This window comes from Gadus chalcogrammus, chromosome 21 (assembly GCF_026213295.1).
Source record: "Gadus chalcogrammus isolate NIFS_2021 chromosome 21, NIFS_Gcha_1.0, whole genome shotgun sequence".
Lineage (NCBI taxonomy): Eukaryota > Metazoa > Chordata > Actinopteri > Gadiformes > Gadidae > Gadus > Gadus chalcogrammus.
In genome coordinates this window covers 5,422,785-5,442,793 of record NC_079432.1, presented here as the reverse complement: position 1 = coordinate 5,442,793, position 20,009 = coordinate 5,422,785, and the positions used below count along the sequence as shown (strand labels likewise).

At 47.9% G+C, this 20,009-nt stretch overlaps 1 protein-coding gene across 1 annotated transcript; it reads right to left on the bottom strand.

Moving 5' to 3' along the window:
• Positions 1 to 9,257: 9,257 nt before the first annotated feature.
• trib2 (tribbles pseudokinase 2) lies at positions 9,258 to 16,415 on the bottom strand. Its single transcript, XM_056581501.1, has 3 exons — positions 14,944 to 16,415; positions 12,982 to 13,274; positions 9,258 to 10,178 (listed from the first exon to the last, which is right to left on the bottom strand). The coding sequence occupies exons 1-3, from the start codon at positions 15,211 to 15,213 to the stop codon at positions 9,680 to 9,682; spliced, it is 1,062 nt and encodes a 353-aa protein (XP_056437476.1). The 5' UTR covers positions 15,214 to 16,415; the 3' UTR covers positions 9,258 to 9,679.
• Positions 16,416 to 20,009: the final 3,594 nt, after the last annotated feature.

Here is a 20,009-nt window from a genome sequence, read left to right as displayed (position 1 = left end):
TCACCTTTAACAAACTTTGTATTTATCACCCAAATATGTATCACAGTGTGTCATTTCTTAAAGATGGTTTCAATCTTCCTAAAAAAATGTTTTTTTGTCAAAACAGACCTGTTAGAATGCACCCAATTAGCCCCGGGGTCATCCATCCCAAAATGAAAACACAAAACTAGATTGTTTTTGTGTTTAACGTTATTGAGACGCCAACACTAATACAAAGCGACAGCGTCACAAGGTCGGGCCAATAATGGAGCTTAAGAGACAAAAAGGAAGAAGACAGATTGGATTGTTACAATTGTGGTTCCTATCCACTCCAGCCGGGGAAACAAAATCAATTACCCCTGACGATTTCCGGAGCTCCGACCACAAAAGCCTGCTCTCTGAGCTTCCACAGGTGGCGCCTTCTTTACCAATTAACAGCTGTGATTGCTCCACGGCGCTGCAAATATGTTTTTGCATTCACAACTTGTGGGTTCCCACATGTGTCTGATCACGCCTGCCTGAATCCCTTATTCTGACTTGACAAATTGGTCCCAGTAATTTGGGTGTTTTTTTTGCTTCTCTACGTTGTTGTTTTGCAAAGCAAAGAATATGATAAGGAAAACCACAGTCGCCATTAGTTCCAGTTGAGTTTTTACCCACATAAACATGTCACGGTTGATATCATTGCACTATGAGATCTTTTCCACAACATAAGTCTGCTGTTGTTCATGTCATCTCAGAAACGCATCACGACAGACTTCTTTCCCACAGGGCTCTGAGTCAAGCAATTGGGCCCAGTCAAAAATGATGTGGAACCCGTGGAACCACCAGACACTGCAGTCCCACTGTTTATCAGGCTTTTAATCAGCAACACTTTGAGCCCTAAGCTGCTTATCCAACCACCATGTCAACACAGACGCCGGGTTTGGTAACCCAGTTTCACCCCGCAGTGACTTCAGCTACGGGTCATAATGACATGACACACACAAACACGCACTAACAAATACCCCAATATGGGGGTCTTGGGGGGAACCCTAGGATGATTTCATTCCTGTAATCGGGAGCTATTTAGTAGAATTAGCATTGACAGAGGCATGAGTCTCACCTGACCTAAGGCCTTTGCCTTATGTGAAACCACCGGTCGCTGGGTGGGACGTCAGGCCATCCAGTCTAAACAACAGTACAGAGCTACTGAAACGAACACAATCAACACAGCCCTGATGTTCATGGGCATGGTAAGTGGCATGTATCACTCGACAGCAACAGAACGTATGACTGAACACAGACGGATTCTACTAACGTGCGGGAGGGAAATTGAGTCGTGATCAACCAAAGACGGCCTTCAGATAGATCTAATGAGTCTGATGACGAGTCTCTCTAAGTGCGCGTCTCGCCAGTGCATCAAGGCAGGAGAAGGGTGAGGGCCGTCCTTGGCTAACACCATTTAGTAAATATCACGAAACATCAGACGCCCTCCAGACACGAAGGGATGGCCTCTCTGAGATCGCTGCGTTTTTGTAATTACTGTATCGGGGTTTATATCGCCAAGACAACAAATAACCATTCATTGCCGATTCCACGTCCGCGGTTATCACCAAGCGCCATGTTTCGTAACAAACAGCCTCCACGCCGGGATACCAGGGGAACTCTGTAGGGCATCATCGTTTCAAGCCTTTTTCACACCACGAAAATAAATGACAACCCGGGCGGAAATCTGGCCTCGGACAAATTGATCCTGGAAGGTCGGGGGGCAGGGTGTGAGTGTGTGTACCGATGTGTAGCCTTTCTTCGGCTCAAGTCAACCTTGCCTCCATACACTATTTAAAAACCTCTAATGTTTTATCACAGTGTCAAGGGACACTGGATAGCTGGAATTAGAAACAATGCTCTGAAAGCTATTTTAAGTTGCACGCTATCAGGAGGGGCGGGCAATCGGGAGGATAATTGGGTATTGACAAAATGGTGAGAGAGGCAGAGACTCCAATTTGCTGCCATCTTGAGACTGATTATGTTGTTTACTGACCGGTTATCTGGGCCAATGGGTACTGGAAGGAGAGAAAAAAAAGGATGCTATATTTTATGCATGAAGTACAAATATACAAAAGGAACCTCATTGCCTTGAATTGAAATTGTCGTGCCACTTCGACTTTGAAGAATAGTTACGATCAGATAGATGGCTATTTTAAGGGTTTTCTTTCTGACCCAGTCCCATTCATTTCTTCCGTTCATTAGGTTGTGTGAGCTTCGTGCCTCTGTTAATTACAGGACTTAAATAATCCTAGGGTTCCCCCAAGACACATATATGGAAGCATATATATGAGGGTATGTGTGTGTGTGTGTGTGTGTGTGTGTGTGTGTGTGTGTGTGTGTGTGTGTGTGTGCATGTGCATATGCGTGTGTGCTTCTCCATTGCCATGATTCAAGAGTGGTGACCATTGTGTTGTAAAACATACCTTGAAATGATGAGTAAATTAACATCAACTGAGACCAATTATCGTTAAATTGAGAAATAAATGCAAATTAATACACATTGGGAAGTAAGTGTCTGGCGCTGGCGTCGATACTGCACACAGCTGAAGACAAATTCTTCGCTGTGACCTTATTTAACCATGTGTGTGTGTGTGTGTGTGTGTGTGTGTGTGTGTGTGTGTGTGTGTGTGCGTGTGTGTGCGTACGCGCGTGTGCGTGTGTGTTCGCGATGCGAATGTGTAATGCATCACTCCAGAAAACTAATAGGTTCTTCTAACAAGATACTAAATTAATAAATGAACCAAGATAGATGAATTTCTGCCGACAGTGACTCTGACAAGGGTGTATTTTCCTCATATTACGCCATCTAGTGGTCAAAACACTATGGATTTATAGATCATCTAAATTTCAAACAATATGTTGGAGTTGCTATTTGATTTTCATTTCATTTAAATAAATACATATCTAATATTTTATTTCCAAAACTGACAACCGAATAAGGCTATTTAAAAACGTAATAATTTCAGTCTTTTTACTATCCAAGCGTCAAGTATTATAGCAGTTTAGATTGCATAATGTTTGTATGTTACAATGTTAATTAATGTTTCAAACTTTCCCTAATTATCGTAATTGATGTGAAAAATTCAAATAATAATAACTTTCATTAAAGAAACATTTATGGAAAACATAAACTTTGAGATGTGTGTGTGTGTGTGTGCGTGTGTGTGTGTGTGTGTGTGTGTGTGTGTGTGTGTGTGTGTGTGTGTGTGTGTGTGTGTGTGTGTGTGTGTGTGTGTGTGTGTGTGTGTGTGTGTGTGTGTGTTTGGCGAGGGGCGGGGGGTGCACAAATATACAACCCTGCTCAATATTTAAAGCTTTCCTACTTCCCCTCTCCTTCTCTCTTTCTCCCTCCCTCTCCCTTTCTCGCTCACATACTGTCTCCCCTCTCCTCTCTCTTCCCCTCCCCTCTCTCGACCCCCCCCCCCCCCCCCCCCCCATGTGCTCTCCTCGTCACCCAGTCCCTAACTGAGAGCCAGTGGCTCCTAGGATGGCTGGAACACAACAGAGTCCATCTGTTGTCTGCGTGTTTGCCTTGGTGCCCTGCCACGGAGCTCTGGTAGGGGAACACGAGGGACTGGTACACACACACACACACACACACACACACACACACACACACACACACACACACACACACACACACCAACAAACAAACACACTTGCATACACACAGAAGCATGCACACACACAAACACACACACACACACACACATGCACAGTATCCTAAACCAACAAACAAACACACATTCATACACACAGAAGCATGCACACACACACACACACACACACACACACACAGACACACACACACACACACCGCCCGTGCCAGGGGACATGCTCAGTAGAAGCCATCTTTACAGCCCACTGCCTCTCCATCGGGAGATTACACTCCTCCACCTCCACCTCCACCTCCATCACCATAATGCTCTCTTTCAAAGAGGCCAAGAGAGAGAGATAGGGAGGGAGGGGGGGGAGGTAGAGGTGGAGAAAGAGAAGGTTGGATATGGTGAGGAGAGAGAGGGAGATGGATCGGTGATGGGGTAAAGGTGAGACTCTGGCGAGGGACGGAAGAGATAGAGAGAGACAGGGAGGATGCCGACGGATAAACAGGTATAAAGGGAGGGAGGGGGAGACAGGGCGGGGGAGGGGGTGAGGGAGAGGGGGAGAGGGATAGGAGGGAGCTATAAAGGTGGATGAAAGGGCATACACAAAGGGAGGGAAAGAGAGGGTCGGGGGGGGGGGGGTAGGGAGAGGAAGAAAAGAGGGATCAAGGTGGATGAAGAGATAAAAAGAGAGCGAGGGCGGGGAGGGGTACAGGTGGCAAGGGCGTGGGCGGGTGAGGCAGGGGGAGAGAGAGAGAGAGAAAGGACAAGGGTGGATGAAAAGGTAGAGCCGGAGAGAGGGAGGTAGTTTGCAAGGCTTGGCCGAGGTTGCATGGCAGGGCGGATTAGAGGGGGATGAGGATTCACAGGTGCTGGCGCTGTTGTACCTTCGTTCATTTACTTGGAGGGGCTTTTGGAGACAGAACAGTCGAGTGTTTCCTCAGGGACTGCTGTAGCCTGCAGTGGGACTGCACCTCTCTCTGTGTATCGCTATGACCTCTGCATGGATTCAACCCAAACAAAGCAAAAGAAACGCATTACAATGACATCAGACGACCAGAGTCCGGGCTCTCTCTCATCTTGGTTTGGCTGAAACGCGAATCGTAGGACTACTACAAATTACTCGATTTCGTGTTCTTGCGATTGCTTGACGAACGGCGACAGCTTTTGTTCGCCTGTATTTGTGTCATTGCGTGGTTGAATGATGGCAGCATGATGCAAAAGATGCAAACATGAAATGATCCACGCAAGTCGGTCACCATGTGGTTGTAGCCATGTAAGGAGTCGTACCCTAAAACGTTCCTCAGCTTAGTTAGGAAAGCTTTTTTATTCATGATTACAATTATGTATTTTAGTTATATAGCACTTTTGTGAGTACTCAAACACACTTTACATTATAGATAAAATACATAAAATACAAAAGTAAAAGCAAGGATAAACAGTGCTAATCAGAATAATACTCAAAAGTCCTAATCAAAACAGCATTGTGTAATCATCATGCAGCTGTGATGATTGGGTGCCTCAGATCTGCTAATATTAGCTTCCAGGTTGGATGAGATCAAAGCCAAACGAAGTAGGTAGTTTGCATATCGGAGGACTGATGTTTACCCACGCTGGCCTTTATGCTAGCTAGCTAGAGTGTGTTCTCTGTAGGAGGCTCCTCTAATTAGTAGGGGACCGCTAATTGTACAGTGTGTGAAAACTCAGCGCTATACCAAACTGGAGTAAGAGGCGTATGATCATAGAGGTGGGAAAGATATTCTTGAGGAGTGATTTAAATAATAACCTGTGTCCAGGCAGTATGCGCATCCGGTGGACTGGTAACTCACTTTGGATTGGACAGCTCCAGGATATATGTTTGGGACGTGCTTGGCCACTAGAGGTCAGTATGGTGATTTAAGAGAATCCTAATGCTAAGACGTTCACAAACAAACTGACCTTTATAGTTTATGCGCACCCCCTATCCCCCTGCCCGTCTCTGCCCCCCCCCCCCCACACACACACACACACACACACACACACACACACACACACACACACACAAAGTCAACATGATTAACTACAAAGTAATTTCAATAATTTTTTTTCAATATATAATGATATTTTCATCGATGTTTCCATAAAAAAAGCCTGTATATAAACCAGGAAATCAACAACTGGCTTAAGTGTTTCCAGAATCCATTCCAATAATAATTTATATTTCCCCTATTTCTCTCTTGGGAACGAGGAACTATGTCACACATTAGGAAGGTATTTTTCCTGGCATTCACGTTGTCCGTCAGTACTTTTTAATCCAACGAAGGGCATTGGTATAGAAAACAATGTCCGGCCTGATAATAATTAAGGCCATTTACTGCTGCTTACCTTTCAAACAGTTTTCAAATTCTCCTTCCCCCTCATAAGGTCAGCTTCATTACTTTACTGCCATAGCAGCCTAGACGTTATAAATAATAATAAAGGTAGGACAATAAGCACTGTGCGTGCGTGTGTGTGTGCGCGCGCACATATGTTCAAGAGTGTATGTGTGTGTGTGTGTGTGTGGGGGGGGGTCTTTGTGTGAATGGTTTGTTTGAACGCTTGTGTTTAAGTGCAGGTGTCCGTGTGTGTGTGTGTGTGTGTGTGTGTGTGTGTGTGTGTGTGTTGGTGTGAGTGAGCACATGTTTTGTTTGTGTGTCTGTGTGCATGGTTTGTTTGAATGCTTGTTTAAGTGCAGGTGTCCAAGTGTCTCTGTGTGTGTGTGTGTATACGTTTGTGCACATGCCACCGCGTGCATGTGTCAAATGGAGCTCATTCACCCATTTAACCTTTATTTAAACAAGGGCAGTGAACAAACATTACGGCAGCTGCCCGTCTTAATCAGGATTTGCCAGCGTGCTCCTGGCAGGTGAAAGAACATCAAAGCCCAAGCCATGAATGAGCAAGACCCAGCACAGGCACATACATGAATATTGCACTTTCATTTCCCTAGTGTTTTGATTGAATTACGCAGAGCACTTTGAGAGGCTGGAGTGTAACATTTATTATAAAACCTATATACAGTTAGACCTGAATGGCATACTCAAACAAACACACATAGTGTAGTATGGAGTGTTTGTGTGAGTGTGTGTAAAATAAAAGTAATTGATTTTCATCTGAAATCAGAGACAGGAAGAGGCCAAGAAGCCAACCAAGGTGATTTCAGTCTTGGCATACGGTAAACCCAACACTTGACTCATCCCATTTCCTGAGAGGGGGAAGTGAAAAAAGGGTTGAGACCGGGGCAAAAAGACTTCCTGATGAGCAAGTGGAAAGTGCTCTGAGGATAGAAAAACAAGCCTAAAGTGCTATCGGAAGAAGAAGATGGCTCTATTAATAGGACTCAAACATCTCCGCATCGCAGAAGTGGAATGGCCCAGAGTCATTCAGGGCCAGTGCAGGGCAATGGTCGCTGATGTCCCCGTCCGATATCCTTTCCAATGGGCTATCTTTTGAATTACAGTCCCCAGGCAGATTCTTTAATGGGCCATTGAGATGGTCCTGGAGTTTAAGCCTTTGGGCTAGGGTCGGTGGTGTTTTAAGATGGAAGGGAATATACTGCTGTGTAAATGTTTCAATAAAGTTTATACAAAAAATATGCTTTGCATTGTCAGTAGAACTATAATGCACCGCAGACAACTCAAAATACTCTTTTGTTAATGAATAGGCTGGCCATATGGTCGAGCAACATACCATTTAGATGCCAAATACTTGGTTTATGAATGGTAAAATAAACCTTAAATCAATTAATTTCCTAAGAATTCAGTTCTTAGCCTTAAGAAGAGGAAGAAAACGCAGGAATAACAATGAGAACGACAAACGGATAGCGGATCACAATTTATTTACCGAATAAATTTGGACAAAAACACCAGAATCTGTTTACGATACAATCTGAACATCTGCGGCAGACATCCCACCATGCACCAACCCCTCCATGAAACTAAAAAGGACTTTTAACGTTAGCACCAACTGAAATACGGGCAGCTCATCTCGCCAAACAAAACCAAAAAAAAAAAATATCAGTTGTCGGTTTGAAAAGCAAAAAGATAAGAACAAACGAAAACAAGAGTAGCAAATCAAGAAGTATTTTTTTGTTTTTACTTTTTGTTTAAGAACAAAAAAAACATCCCTCCCCACCCCTTTTCACTGCTAGGCAAGCTATAGCATTCATAGGGCACATGCCAATCACTATATAAAAAAAAAAAAGAAAGAATTCAAGTAACATTGAGATACGACAATACATTGTCCACTGGTACCCATTCAGAACGTGACCATTTTGCAGAAGAAAAACCTACGCAGGCAGTAGAAAACTAACAAAATGAGGCCCTTGGAGAGACCATGTCAAAGTCATAATAGTTACCGTCGAAGAATCCCGTGTGGAGTTACAATAGAAATGGGGGGAGGGCGGGGCGGGCAGGGGGGGGGGGGGGAGGCGGGGGTGGGAGGTGGCCGTGAGCGGGTCAGGTACAGAAACACTGGCACGAAATATACACGGGTTTATTCTTTAAACGTCTTTGGACAGGCAGTCACCCCCCTGCACGCGTCCTGCCATTCCTGTGTCAAAGATATTGCCTACATTGTACATGAAAAAAAATGAACAAAAAGAAAATGACTCGGAATTAAGAAAAACCCCTGCAATGTGTCTTTAAATATATATTTATATTTATATATAGTTGTTTAAATAAATGTTAAGTTCTTCCTTTCTACAAATGAAGTATGAATTTAAATAAGAGGAAGCTAGTATTTTTTACTTTTTTTTTGTCTTTTCGACCCTTCCACCCAATCGTAACCCATCGAGTGCGTGACACCATATTTTTGGGGCATTACCATGGGAACAGATGCAACTGAAGGCCTAGTGGAGAGTAGGAGGACAAAGCAGCAGTGACAATGGAACATAGAATAGCTTAGAAAACAACAAAGGTGGGGAAACCACCTGAAAAACAAAAGATAAAATGGTTGGGCTGGGGGGGGGGGGGGGGGGGGGAGACACATAGAATGGACCACCACAACGGTAGTAGTGGTATATGGGCTTGAGGAGGAAATTGAAACACAATGCCTGAATACTGCAAGTACATGTCTGAACTGCTGACAGGAAAACAAAAACATAAAGCAGCGAAAAACCAATGAGAAATTATACAAAAACTAACAAAAAGCTTATAGGTGAGGTCACCCTCTGAAACCGACAGCCGCGTGACGCGGTCCAGACATTTCTGCCTTCTTAGAAACAAACAACTTTAATGCGATTTACATCCAAACCCACCCGCCGTCTTGTAGTTAAGAACCAACACCATCATGCTACGAGGCGCAAAAACAAAAACCTAAAATGATATTGTGAAGGAGTGGTGTTGCGGTTGACTTGGTTGACTTGTCAGTTAACTTAAAAAAGAAAAAAAGAAAAAAAAAGGGAAAAATAAACGCTTCTCTGGTTCTCGTCCTCGGTGCTCAAGTTCTCTCGTTCCTCCGCGTTGTTGCGTAGTGTCAGCTTGTGACGGCGTGTGCGTCTGAGGAACTCTTTAAGGGACACAGCCAGAAACCAGGACGGAGCAGCCTATAGAACCATGTTGCTACATCGTTTGCGTGGTTGCATTTCTGGTGATGACACCGTCCCTGGGGGGCGGGGTCTCATGGGTTTGGGGGGGGGGGGGGGTTGGGTGTTGAAGGGTGAGGGGTTTGCGGCTGCAGTTGACAAGATGACTAACCTGTCAGATGCCATCTGGCGTGCCCGGGGGGAAGGCAGGCTCAAAGAAATGATGGAAAAAAAAAAGAAACGTGATCGAAACACCTTTTTTTTTTTAATCCATACATAGATCTACATCTATATATAGATATACATATGTATATATATTGTGAGTGACAAAAAATGTCCATCCAGCAAATCTCCACCAACCACTGTTGCGGTGCAGCGACCAAACATGGCCGTTATTGTTGTGGTTTGAGTTGTCCCTTCTTCTTCCTCCCTTCGTCGTTGTTATTGTTGTGCTTGGGCTGTTCTTTAAGAGGGGAGCGATATCATCTTCCTCCCCCCACCCCCCCTCATCTTCACTCCGGGCCTCTCAGCTGAAGAACGTCTCCAGCTCCTCCTCCATATTCACCTCAGGCACCAGCTGCTCCTGGTCGCGCTCCGCCCGACCCTGGGGGCCCCCGGCGCCGCCGCCGCCGCCGCCGTTCCCGGGGAGCCCCGACGCCGCCGCGAACCACGGGTGCTCCAGGATCTCGCGGGAGGTGAGGCGCTCGCCGGGCTCCCGCCGCAGCACCGAGCGGATCAGGCACTTGGCCTTGGGCGTCAGCGTGTCGGGCACGCTGAAGTGGCCCCGGCGGATCTTGCTGAAGAGCGAGCCGGGCTCCACGTCGTGGAAGGGGTAGCGGCCCACCAGGATGGTGTACAGCATGACGCCCAGGCTCCACACGTCCGCCGCCTTGCCCGAGTAGCTGCCGCTGGCGTTGAGGATCTCCGGGCTGACGTAGGCGGGGCAGCCGTGCTTGTCCGACAGCGAGTCGTCGTGGCCCGCCAGGATGTAGGTGTCCTCCAGGCTCTCCAGCTTCACGAGGCTCCTGCAGGGACACGGACGTGAAGAAATACATTTAAAAATAGGGTGGAAATCCACCGGTGGTCATTACAGTGGGAGCAGAGACACCTCAGTGCAGGGCAACGCAGCATCACACGCAGGGCTTATAAAACGGGAGAGTTTCACGGGTATTGCTACAATTGCCGTCACTTTTACAACAGAGCTTCACCCCCCCAGGCACACACAACCCCCCCCTCCTCCCTCCTCAATGTCCTGGCTGTAGACGTTCCAACTTTGCGCCGGAAAGGGGCTTAAGTGGAACAATTTATCGGGAGCGTTATCTCCAGTGCTCCACATTCCCGGCCGTCTGAGGGAAATGGGAGCACGTCGGGCTGGTGCGCCTCACAGCTTTGACAGGCTCCTCCGCTCGCGCGCGCGTAGAAGAAACGTTAAACCGCGCAGCCAGTCGGAGACAGGTCCCTGGGCACAGGCTTTGAGGAAGGATCAGCGCGGTAGGCCTCCTCCACCCAACGCCGTCCCCGTGTGAAACCACGTTTCAAATCAGACGTGCGGGGTTCAAATTTGAACCCCTGCACGAGTCACTTGGAAAGTGAAAACGCGACTTCTTTTGTGCGAGTTTCACAGGTGGAGACACCCCGGTGATCTTAAGCGGTGGCACGCGGCGGGCGGTGACTGGCTAGACACTCGGTTGGACACCTGGGCCTACCGCACTTGAGACAGGAGGGTGCGAGGCAGACTGCCGGAGCTGCGCGAGTGCAGGCGTCTGTGGGGGAGAGACTATAAATAAAATGGAGAGGGAGTACTGTAGCCAACGTCTTTTTTTTTTTTCATAGAGGCTTACCACTTGGTTGCAATGTGAACGAGGAGTGCAACACACACACACACACACACACACACACACACACACACACACACACACACACAGTACTTAAAGTGTTTTGTCACCGTGGAACGTGTTCATGTAATGACATGTAAGGCCATTCAGTGGCTTGGCAACACACTGCTATCTGTGGTCGCCTGCTTTTGTTTGGCGTTAGGCTGGGTATATAGGATACCATTATCCCGATGCACTGTATAGGGTTACAGCCGTCACCCGTGTAGGAAAATTCCACGAGCTCTGTGTCCGGAGGACTTCAGTCCCTTTGGTTGGCGAAGGAGACGCGGGGACAAGTGCACAAGAACGGCGCAACTCGGATGCGTCGCGTGTCGAGCCCCGACGCGAGAAGTTAAAACATTTCAGAAAGACGGCGACAATTTTATTGCAGAAACTCAGCCGGCGTAATTAAATAAATGCAATGTCCATTGGCAAAACGGGTGACGAGGTCTCATCTTTTATTTCTCTGCGCGAGCGTCACACAGGTCTCCTAAAATAGCAGAAGGGGTTCGCCTCCCGGGGACTTGATCAGCAGGGGGGGGGGGGGGGGGGAGGTAGACGCCCGCCAGGCCTTTTACAGGCCGGCTTTGCACCGCTATTGAATTCCATCGGTGGCTGACCCTTGACCCCCCCCCGCCACCGACGACGTTACATAGCGCGACATCTGCAGGGTGACATCACCAGCTGAGAGGGGGGGGGGGGGGGGGTGTTAAGGGAATCCACATATGCGGTGAGGACCGGTTTTGATTAAAAAAAAATCATCCTTTCACTCTTTTCCCGTTACTCCACTGCGGCGACATCACGGTTGTCACTGCAGATTGAGCCGTCTCAATAACACTCAACCTTCAACCCCCCCAGGATTAGAACAATAACGCCAATAATAATCCTGGACAGGTGAGAACGATAAACGCTGGCCCCGCTGCCGAAACATTAAATCATTTACAAAGACGCCGGCGGGGGGGGGGGGGGGTCAGCCCCTGGGCCCTGGGGCCGGCCTGGCAGCAAGGGGTCCAGAGGGCCGTTGTTGAATACATTCAACGGCTCCGCTTCCCTTTTCCACTGGCCCATGCCAGGGAATGATGCCTCCGCCGCCGCCGCCGCCGCCAGGCAGAGGGCGGGCAAGCGGTCGGTAAGCGATGGGAGGGCTGAGCGACGTCTGCTACGGTCGCAACTCTGGGTGGAGGAGGGGGGGGGGGAAATAGCACCATAAAAGGGACCCTCTGACGATGCATAATGCATCGCCTTCCAAGGGCTCCCTCTGCCAAAGCCTTTGGGAGCGGGGGGGGGCATACCGCAGGGTGCTTTGAGCACACCGGTTGCTGTGGAAACAAGGGGAAGGAAGGAAAAAAAATGATCGCAAAGACACAACTCCCATAAGCCGCCACCAGGTGGCAGCACACCCACGTGTGTCGCTCGCGCGATTTCAAAAGCTACTCTAGCTTATCGGCCCGGAGGTAGCTTAATTGAACATCTGTCTTGCAAAAAAAAATAAAAAAGTCAGGCTTCTACTTTGTCCGTGGCTTATCGGGTTAAAGAGAGGCCCCCCCATCCACCCATCCATCCTATGACGGATTGGGGGGGGGGGTGCCTGTTATCCAACACCTGACGTGACCCAGCTCATACATACATTTGTTCTACCAATCCTACACTCATCCAACATCTCACATCCGCTGGAAAATCAGAAGAGAACCTCAACCAGCAATTAATGAAGACTTCTAGCATTTTTTTGCTTTGTATTATAAAGTGAGATAGAGGGGAAGATATGGGAGAGAAAGGGGAGGACTTGCAGCGAATGGCCGCGGGCAGGATTCGAACCCGTGGTCGCTGCGTTCAGGACTGAGCCTATATGGTACGCGCTCTATATGCGGCACCCCAGCACTTCAAAACAACCCAATGAAAACCACAAGCTACGAGCGACACCGCGGCGGCGGCGGCGGGGATGGGGCCTCCTCACCTGTCCTCGTTCTTGAACACAAACTTCCTCAGCTTGAGGTCGCGGAGCACCAGGCCGTTGTCGTGGCAGTGCGCCACGGCCGAGGCGATCTGGTGGAAGAGGCGCGCCGCCTCGTCCTCGCGGAGCTTCTTGCACGTGCGCACGAACGAGTGCATGTCGCCATGGCTGCGCTCGAAGAACACGTAGGCCCGGGTCTCCCCCAGCAGGATCTCCAGGATCTGGTTGATGTGCTGGTGCTGCCCCAGGGCGAAGTACGCCGCGAGGGACTCCTGGTAGCGGCCGATCTCAAACACCTGGGGGGGGGGGGGGGAGGGAGGTGGGAGAAGGGGGAGACAGGTACGGCCTGGTTAGAGGGTCGTCGCGTCAGGGGCCCTGTGACACAACCTATAGGCCCTCCAAACCATGGCCTGTAAACGTTTAAAGGGGCCCTCTCTGGTCATACATACTGGGAGGGCACTAGGGACGGGGCCTGTGGTCACACTGTTCAATTATGGGTAATGCATGAAGCATAAAAGTCCGTTAAAAAAAGAAAGAAAAAAAAAAAAAGTTTATTTGGGCCTTTTTTTCCTACTGTTAACCCGCCCAAACAATGGCTTCATTGCACGCCACAGTTCCACATCCCCTGCCCTACTAAACCCCTGTTTGCTTGGGGCCGGAGTGTCGAGGCACAACGCAGCCCGTGGCGATATTTAGCAGCAGCAGCAGCAGGAAGCTGGTGAAGGGAAACGCACGACGGCCAGGGATCACGCCCGGTGTCTTGTTCCGTTTCTATAGTAACCCAGCCCGTGGGCTTTCAGCAGAGCGTGTTCAGGTGAGGAAGGGGGGGGGGCCCCCCCCCCTCAGCCCCTCGGTCAATACATGCACTTTCCACGGCACTCGAAGGTCTGAAAGTTATGACCCAGGGCTTCCAGCTTGGTAGTAGCCATCAATCCCGCGTGCGGTAAATGGATCTTGGGGGCGGCTTTGAGGCTGGACATACAATGAAACTGTGTTCCAAGTCGCAAATAGGTAGGCCTGCTGTACTGGAGGCTCTGTCAAAAGCCACAAATTCATTATCGCCATGGTGACAAGTTACCTCAGGAAAGAGCTATGGGGGGGGGGGGGGGGGGCAGGGTATGGGGGGGTATTGGGCAATCTGCCTTCCACGGGTCCAGCAGTGCATTATAACGATTATTTTGACTCGTTGAGACTCTTTAGCCAGCTTTAGGGCTCTAATGTTGAATGCACTCCTGGGGAGATCCTGCACTTTTAATTGCAAATTCGCTGCTGAAGTCAATAAAAGCTGCTTGTGGTGATGAAAAAAAGGCCATGTCCTTTCTCCCGGGGGAGCAGAGCTCTAATTCCTAATGCTAAATGGTCGATGCCACAGCCAACACGACCGCAGTTGCTTAACCTGTTATTATTCTCACGGTTATGTGCGTGTGTCCAATACATCATACCCGTAGTTTATAAGACGTCTATGGGCAAGAAAAAGAAAGGGAAAAAAGGGTTTCCAAGGGACAAATAATCCCATTACATTTTTGCACAATGGTTAACAATGGTGCGTGTAAAGGGCAGGACTTTGAAATGAATGTGTGCGTGGTTACCCGCTCCTTTGTCAATGTTACATCATGCAACTCACTCCACACGGCTCTGGAGACACGCGTCTGGCTTCACATTCACTTTTTTCACCTAGGTAGCTCCTGTTTCTCCATTTAGCATTGCAGGTGTGTGAAGTCAGTTTCAAAAGTCGATCTATTCTTACTCTTGTTGAGGTCTGTCATTTAATTTTAGCAAAAGAGGGGGGGGGGGGCTCGTTTGGGGGCATGTTGCAACACAAAGAAAACTAAATGCGAAACGTCAACTCAACAAACATTAAAGGGGTTCGCTGGCGTTTCTCTGCACATAACGACAATAACCGGCATCGGCACTAACTAGGGCAGTAACGTTAGCCTTTTATGCAACATTTGCACGATCACTCACCTTGCAGACGAGCTCTTCCCCGCTGTGCAGGTGGGCGGCTCTAAAAACGTGGTCTCCCTCGAGCGGCTCGAGCAGGAGGTAGTCCCCGATACGGGAGATACAGTGCGAGGAGTCCGGGGTCTCGGGCGGGCTGGGGGAGCCGAGGTTGGGACTGAAACTCTGGCTCGATTCTGTAGTCCGCAGGCAAGACAACTCTTCAAAATCGTGCGATTTGTGCCGTGATCTCCCATAACGTGAAATGTTAATGGGATTTGACCTCTGTATGTTCATTAGGAATGATGTAATAACTCCACAAAACCCCGGGGCCTTCCTCCTCGTCGTCCTATTGCTACTTTGGTTTCCGTGTGTGAATCAGTGCAACGGTTAGGCTATTGCAATGATGTAATACTTTCGAGAAAAGGTTTTTTTTTAATCAAATATAAAAAATGTAACCCTCGATTCAAATGTATGCTGTTGCTTGCTACTTATTGAGGTAAATTCGGGCAATCGTGCATGATCGAGTAAACGGGTGTGAGCTCCACACACTTCCGAAAGGGTTCAGTTATATATATATATATTTAGATATATATTTATTCGATTTTTACAAAGTTAAGCTACTATTTGGCCACTGTTGCGTTATGATCAACAGACACAGCCTTGGTACAAAAATCATCTTTAAGTTTTCTCAACTGCAAACCTTTGAACATATAGTCAATAGATGTTGCAGGAATTGGCAGTAAAAAGAAGGGGGGAAAACTGCAACAAAGGCAACGTATCCAACATCGGCTTTGCAATGAATGAAGATGGGACTAGACGAGCCTCCAACCTATTTTCTGTAGCTTATATTGCCGGTTCAACGTATGGCACGTTGCATTGAAGAAAAAAAATACATACACACAACTTGCAGGCACAAATCAGGAAAACCCTGCGATCGAGTCGTGTTGCAGACGACTGACTTCAACTACCAAATGAAGCTTTGCAAAAAAAAAAAACACGCTTGATTTGCAAGCAGGTGCAGGTGCTAATCGAGTTAGCTTTTATCGCTAACTACAAGCAGGTCAGTGTTACGGCCTTGTCCACCCCCCCAGATAACATCCATACACGGGCGATTGTCATCTACCAAAATATGGAGAGAAAAAAAAAAAAAAGCGTCCGGAACCGCGGAGTCTTTGTGCTGTGGCTGGGGGAGCGGTGTCGTGCCTTTCCTCTCTTTATTGTCCTCCGCGACGAATTCCTTCTGATCCAGCACGAATGGGTTTTTGCTTTTTTTTAGCTGCTGAAAAGGTGGAAGGGACGGCCGGCCGACTTTCCCAGGCCCTATCCCTTGATTCAGCAACACATCCTCTCCCGTGGTGCTGTTGTAACTTACGTGGCTGGGGGGAAATCTAGTCCATTCAGTGCGGAGGTCAGCCGAGCAACACACACACAGCCGCTCAGTGTAGCCGACTACTTGGTTGGTGGCGTTGGAGGGGTTTCCACACACACGCACACGAAAAATCGAGCACCCCACCCCCCCTGACGTAGTTCACAAGGCACGTTCTCATTGGCTTTCACCCTGACAAATGATATGCAGTCATGTGACGGCCATGTAGAGTGGCTACACCCCCAACCTCCCCCCCACCCTACGCGTGCATCTAAATGTATCCCATGCTGGTAAATTAGATGGGAAGGAGGGGGGATGGGAGTGCGCGAGTGTAGCTACTGTACAGCAGTGTGTTACAAATGTGTTTCCTCCTGAAATGTCATTCATGGGGACGGCGAGGGAAATTTCGTTGCGAGGTTTTCCTCCAGGGAGCCGTCGTTCAGAACGTCGGTGCAACATTTGAGTCGTTTTTAGCGCGTCTTTTTAACGATTGTTTCGTCGTCCTCGTGTATATAGATTTGTCTCTTCCTTATTTTTTTTTCTCAACGCAATGTACTTGATTGTATTCGGTCCATTGTTTCTTGCAATAGCAGGGGGTGTGAGAACAGCATTGTGAAATTCCATGTTGGAATCTGGGGCGGTTGGAGGAATGCTTGCAGCTGGACCCGGGACACTGAGATACGTGTTCGTTTTTAACCTTTCTTTATTTGCTTGAAGGCTGAGGCAATGCGCCCACTTGCAAACGAGCACGCATATCGCACACACACACACACACACACACACACACACACACACACACACACACACACACACACACACACACACACACTTTTATTCACTGTCTGAATAAGCCCCCGCAACATGGTAATGCATTTTTCACACAATCCCCTCATTTCAGAATGACAGTACACAGTTGTGGTTTGCCCACTCACTATTATAATCCAGCTGAGTGTATTTGTGTTTGTGGGTGTATGTGCGTGTGCGTGTGTGTGTGTACTTGATCTAATCTACCACATGTGACCTAGCTACCTGCGCCTTTGCAATAAACCTGCAGAGTGCATCTGCTGCCCTTATTTAATAAAAACCTTACATTCGAAAATGTGCAAAGAGCTCCAAAAAGAATACCCGACATAATGCATCGCTGTGCTACATACATACAGTACTCTTTACACCGTGTTTTTCTAACAGGGCCATGCGCATTCGCGGTGCTAAATTCAGTCCCTATTCTGCCACACTTTACCACCAAACAGATCGGCCTTCTTTGCTGGATCCCTTTAAGCCCGGAACACAGCTGTGGGTGAATCAGGATATTAATCCCCAAAGACTCCCCTCCTTTGCCCCTGTTCTGCGCCGGTCTGGGTGACTCACTTCCAGTAGAGGAGCTCTTCTCCCTCTCTCTGTGTCTCTGTCTCTCCTTCACTCTCTGTATCTCGCTCTCACTCTCTGTATCTCCCTCCCTCTGTTTGTGTGTGATTCTCTCTCTCTCTCTCTCTCTCTCTCTCTCTCTCTCTCTCTCTCTCTCTCTCTCTCTCTCTCTCTCTCTCTCTCTCTCTCTCGCTATCAGCTCTCCAGACACGTCCGTGGACGTCAGGACAGCCCCAGCGCAGTGGTGCCTCAAGCAAAAACCAAATGTGTCTTGTGTGTGTGCATGTGCGGGCAGTGATTATCATTGTGTATATGCATGCAAGGGTATGTTTTTTCATGCATGCATGAATGTGTGTGTGTGTGTGTGTGTGTCTGGATTTGATTGGTGTTTTTAAGTGTGTGTGCATGTAGTGTGTGTGTGTGTGTGTGTGTGTGTGTGTGTGTGTGTTTGTGTGTGTGGTTGTCTGCAGTGTGAGTGTGTGTGTGTCAGCAGTGTGTATGTGCGAACATGTGTATTTGTGCAGCGTGTGTATGTGACTGCAATGTGTGTGTGTGTGGGTCTCCACTAATATGTGTGTGTGTCTGTGTGCGTGCAGTGTATGTCTGTCTGCAGTGTGTGTGTATGTGGGAACGTGTCTATGTGAGAACGGTGAAACTGAGATGTTTCCTGGAAGACTCCAAAGGTCAGTGAGGACGCGTGAGCATCTCTGGAAGCCCTCCCTTGAGCGGAGTTACTCATCTGCCTCCTCTTCCGCTCACCCCCTCCCCCACCCCGGCCCTCACCCCTCCTCCCCACCCCCACAGACTGGTCCTTGGTCAGTCTGATGTGGCAAAGTCCCCGCTGGTCTGGTGAAAAGCTCCTCAAACAAACCGTGGTCATTTGGTGGAGTCCATTTGTAAGTATGCAGTGTGAAACAGTAATTCACCTTTGTAACTAGCCACAGTTTACCCCTGGAATTAGTTAGACGCGACGAGACACACATTAAATAGACAACGATACTACCGGCCAACCACGTCAAGATACACCCAACGCAGCAAATGCTACAATCACTGAGAGGGTAGGATGTGGTCGAAAAATCCCAAAATCACAATTTCACAATCATACTAGTACATGGATGATACAATTGTGGTTTACTCATCCTCAGCACTCAAGGAACATTCATCATCGTTAATGAAGTACGTTCATCTTGGTGGAAAAAACACCTCATTGTGCATTATTTTGGAAGATGTCACGGCGCTAACAATGCTAGCTAACATCGCTAGCCTCCGATCAGCTATTTTCTTATTATCGTTTCAGCCAATAGGGAAGCTTTCCCAGAACCAGGTTGCAATTGGGCTTTGGCAGCTGCAATAACCCTTCAATTTTAGAAGTGAAGGAAAAGCAGAAATGAAAACAAGTTATTTTGGGGTGTTTGGGTCCGTGCGGCTTAGTCTTCACCGCCTAGAACTCTTGGGCCCCAACATAGCGCTGCTTTTAAAGGGGAGTGCGACAAGACGGAACAGAGTCAATCAGAGGATCAGAGGGAGAGAGTGAAACATGCTGGGAGGAAGATGATCTTTCACTGATGAGCCGCAGTATGCTAGCTCACAGCTTTGGTCTTCGGGGGATCATGGTCTAATCAGGCTAGCGCTGCCAAACTGCAGACAGATCTCCCCCGCTGGAAATAAATACATCAAAGTATGTGCGAGTCATAAAGAGAGATTATTGTTTGAGGTGTTAGTATTATTAGCAGTGTGAACATCAAACCGTTCTTCTGGGTTCTGTGGGACAGTGGTATCATGTTTTGTGTGCAGAAATACAAACAGTGTGATTGGTCAGCTCTTTTGAACACATCCAGATATATTTCAGAACGAATAATAACCAAATACTGAGCCATCTCCTTGTTTTATATGTAATAAAACACATAGAAGCAGATGAAGGCCCTGTTTCAACCCTGCATTTGACTCAAATTAAGAGAATTAAACAAACGGCATACGGTAATTTAAGCTAAACAGATGGTGGCTCTCCCAGGTAAGGAAAAGAACATTCTGGCATGTGGTGTGTATAAATTACATTAACAAGGTTATGGAGAGTAGAAACTCGCCTAACAACCCCCACACACAGAAAGATACATTGGAAAAGTTCAACTCTTTTTTTTCCTTCTTTGCTGCAGCACTAAATCAGTAACTTTTTGGTATTCGGTTCGCTGAAGAAATCGCTAGCAGCCCATTGGAAAGCGATACCGGCCAACGAAGCATTAGGACAAACCCTCCCTCCCAGTGGGACGCTTAATAAACACGAGCACCAGCATGGAAACACTATTCCAGATATTTTCAGAGTATACAGGATGTCATGGACGGGTTCCCTCCCTCCTGCCCC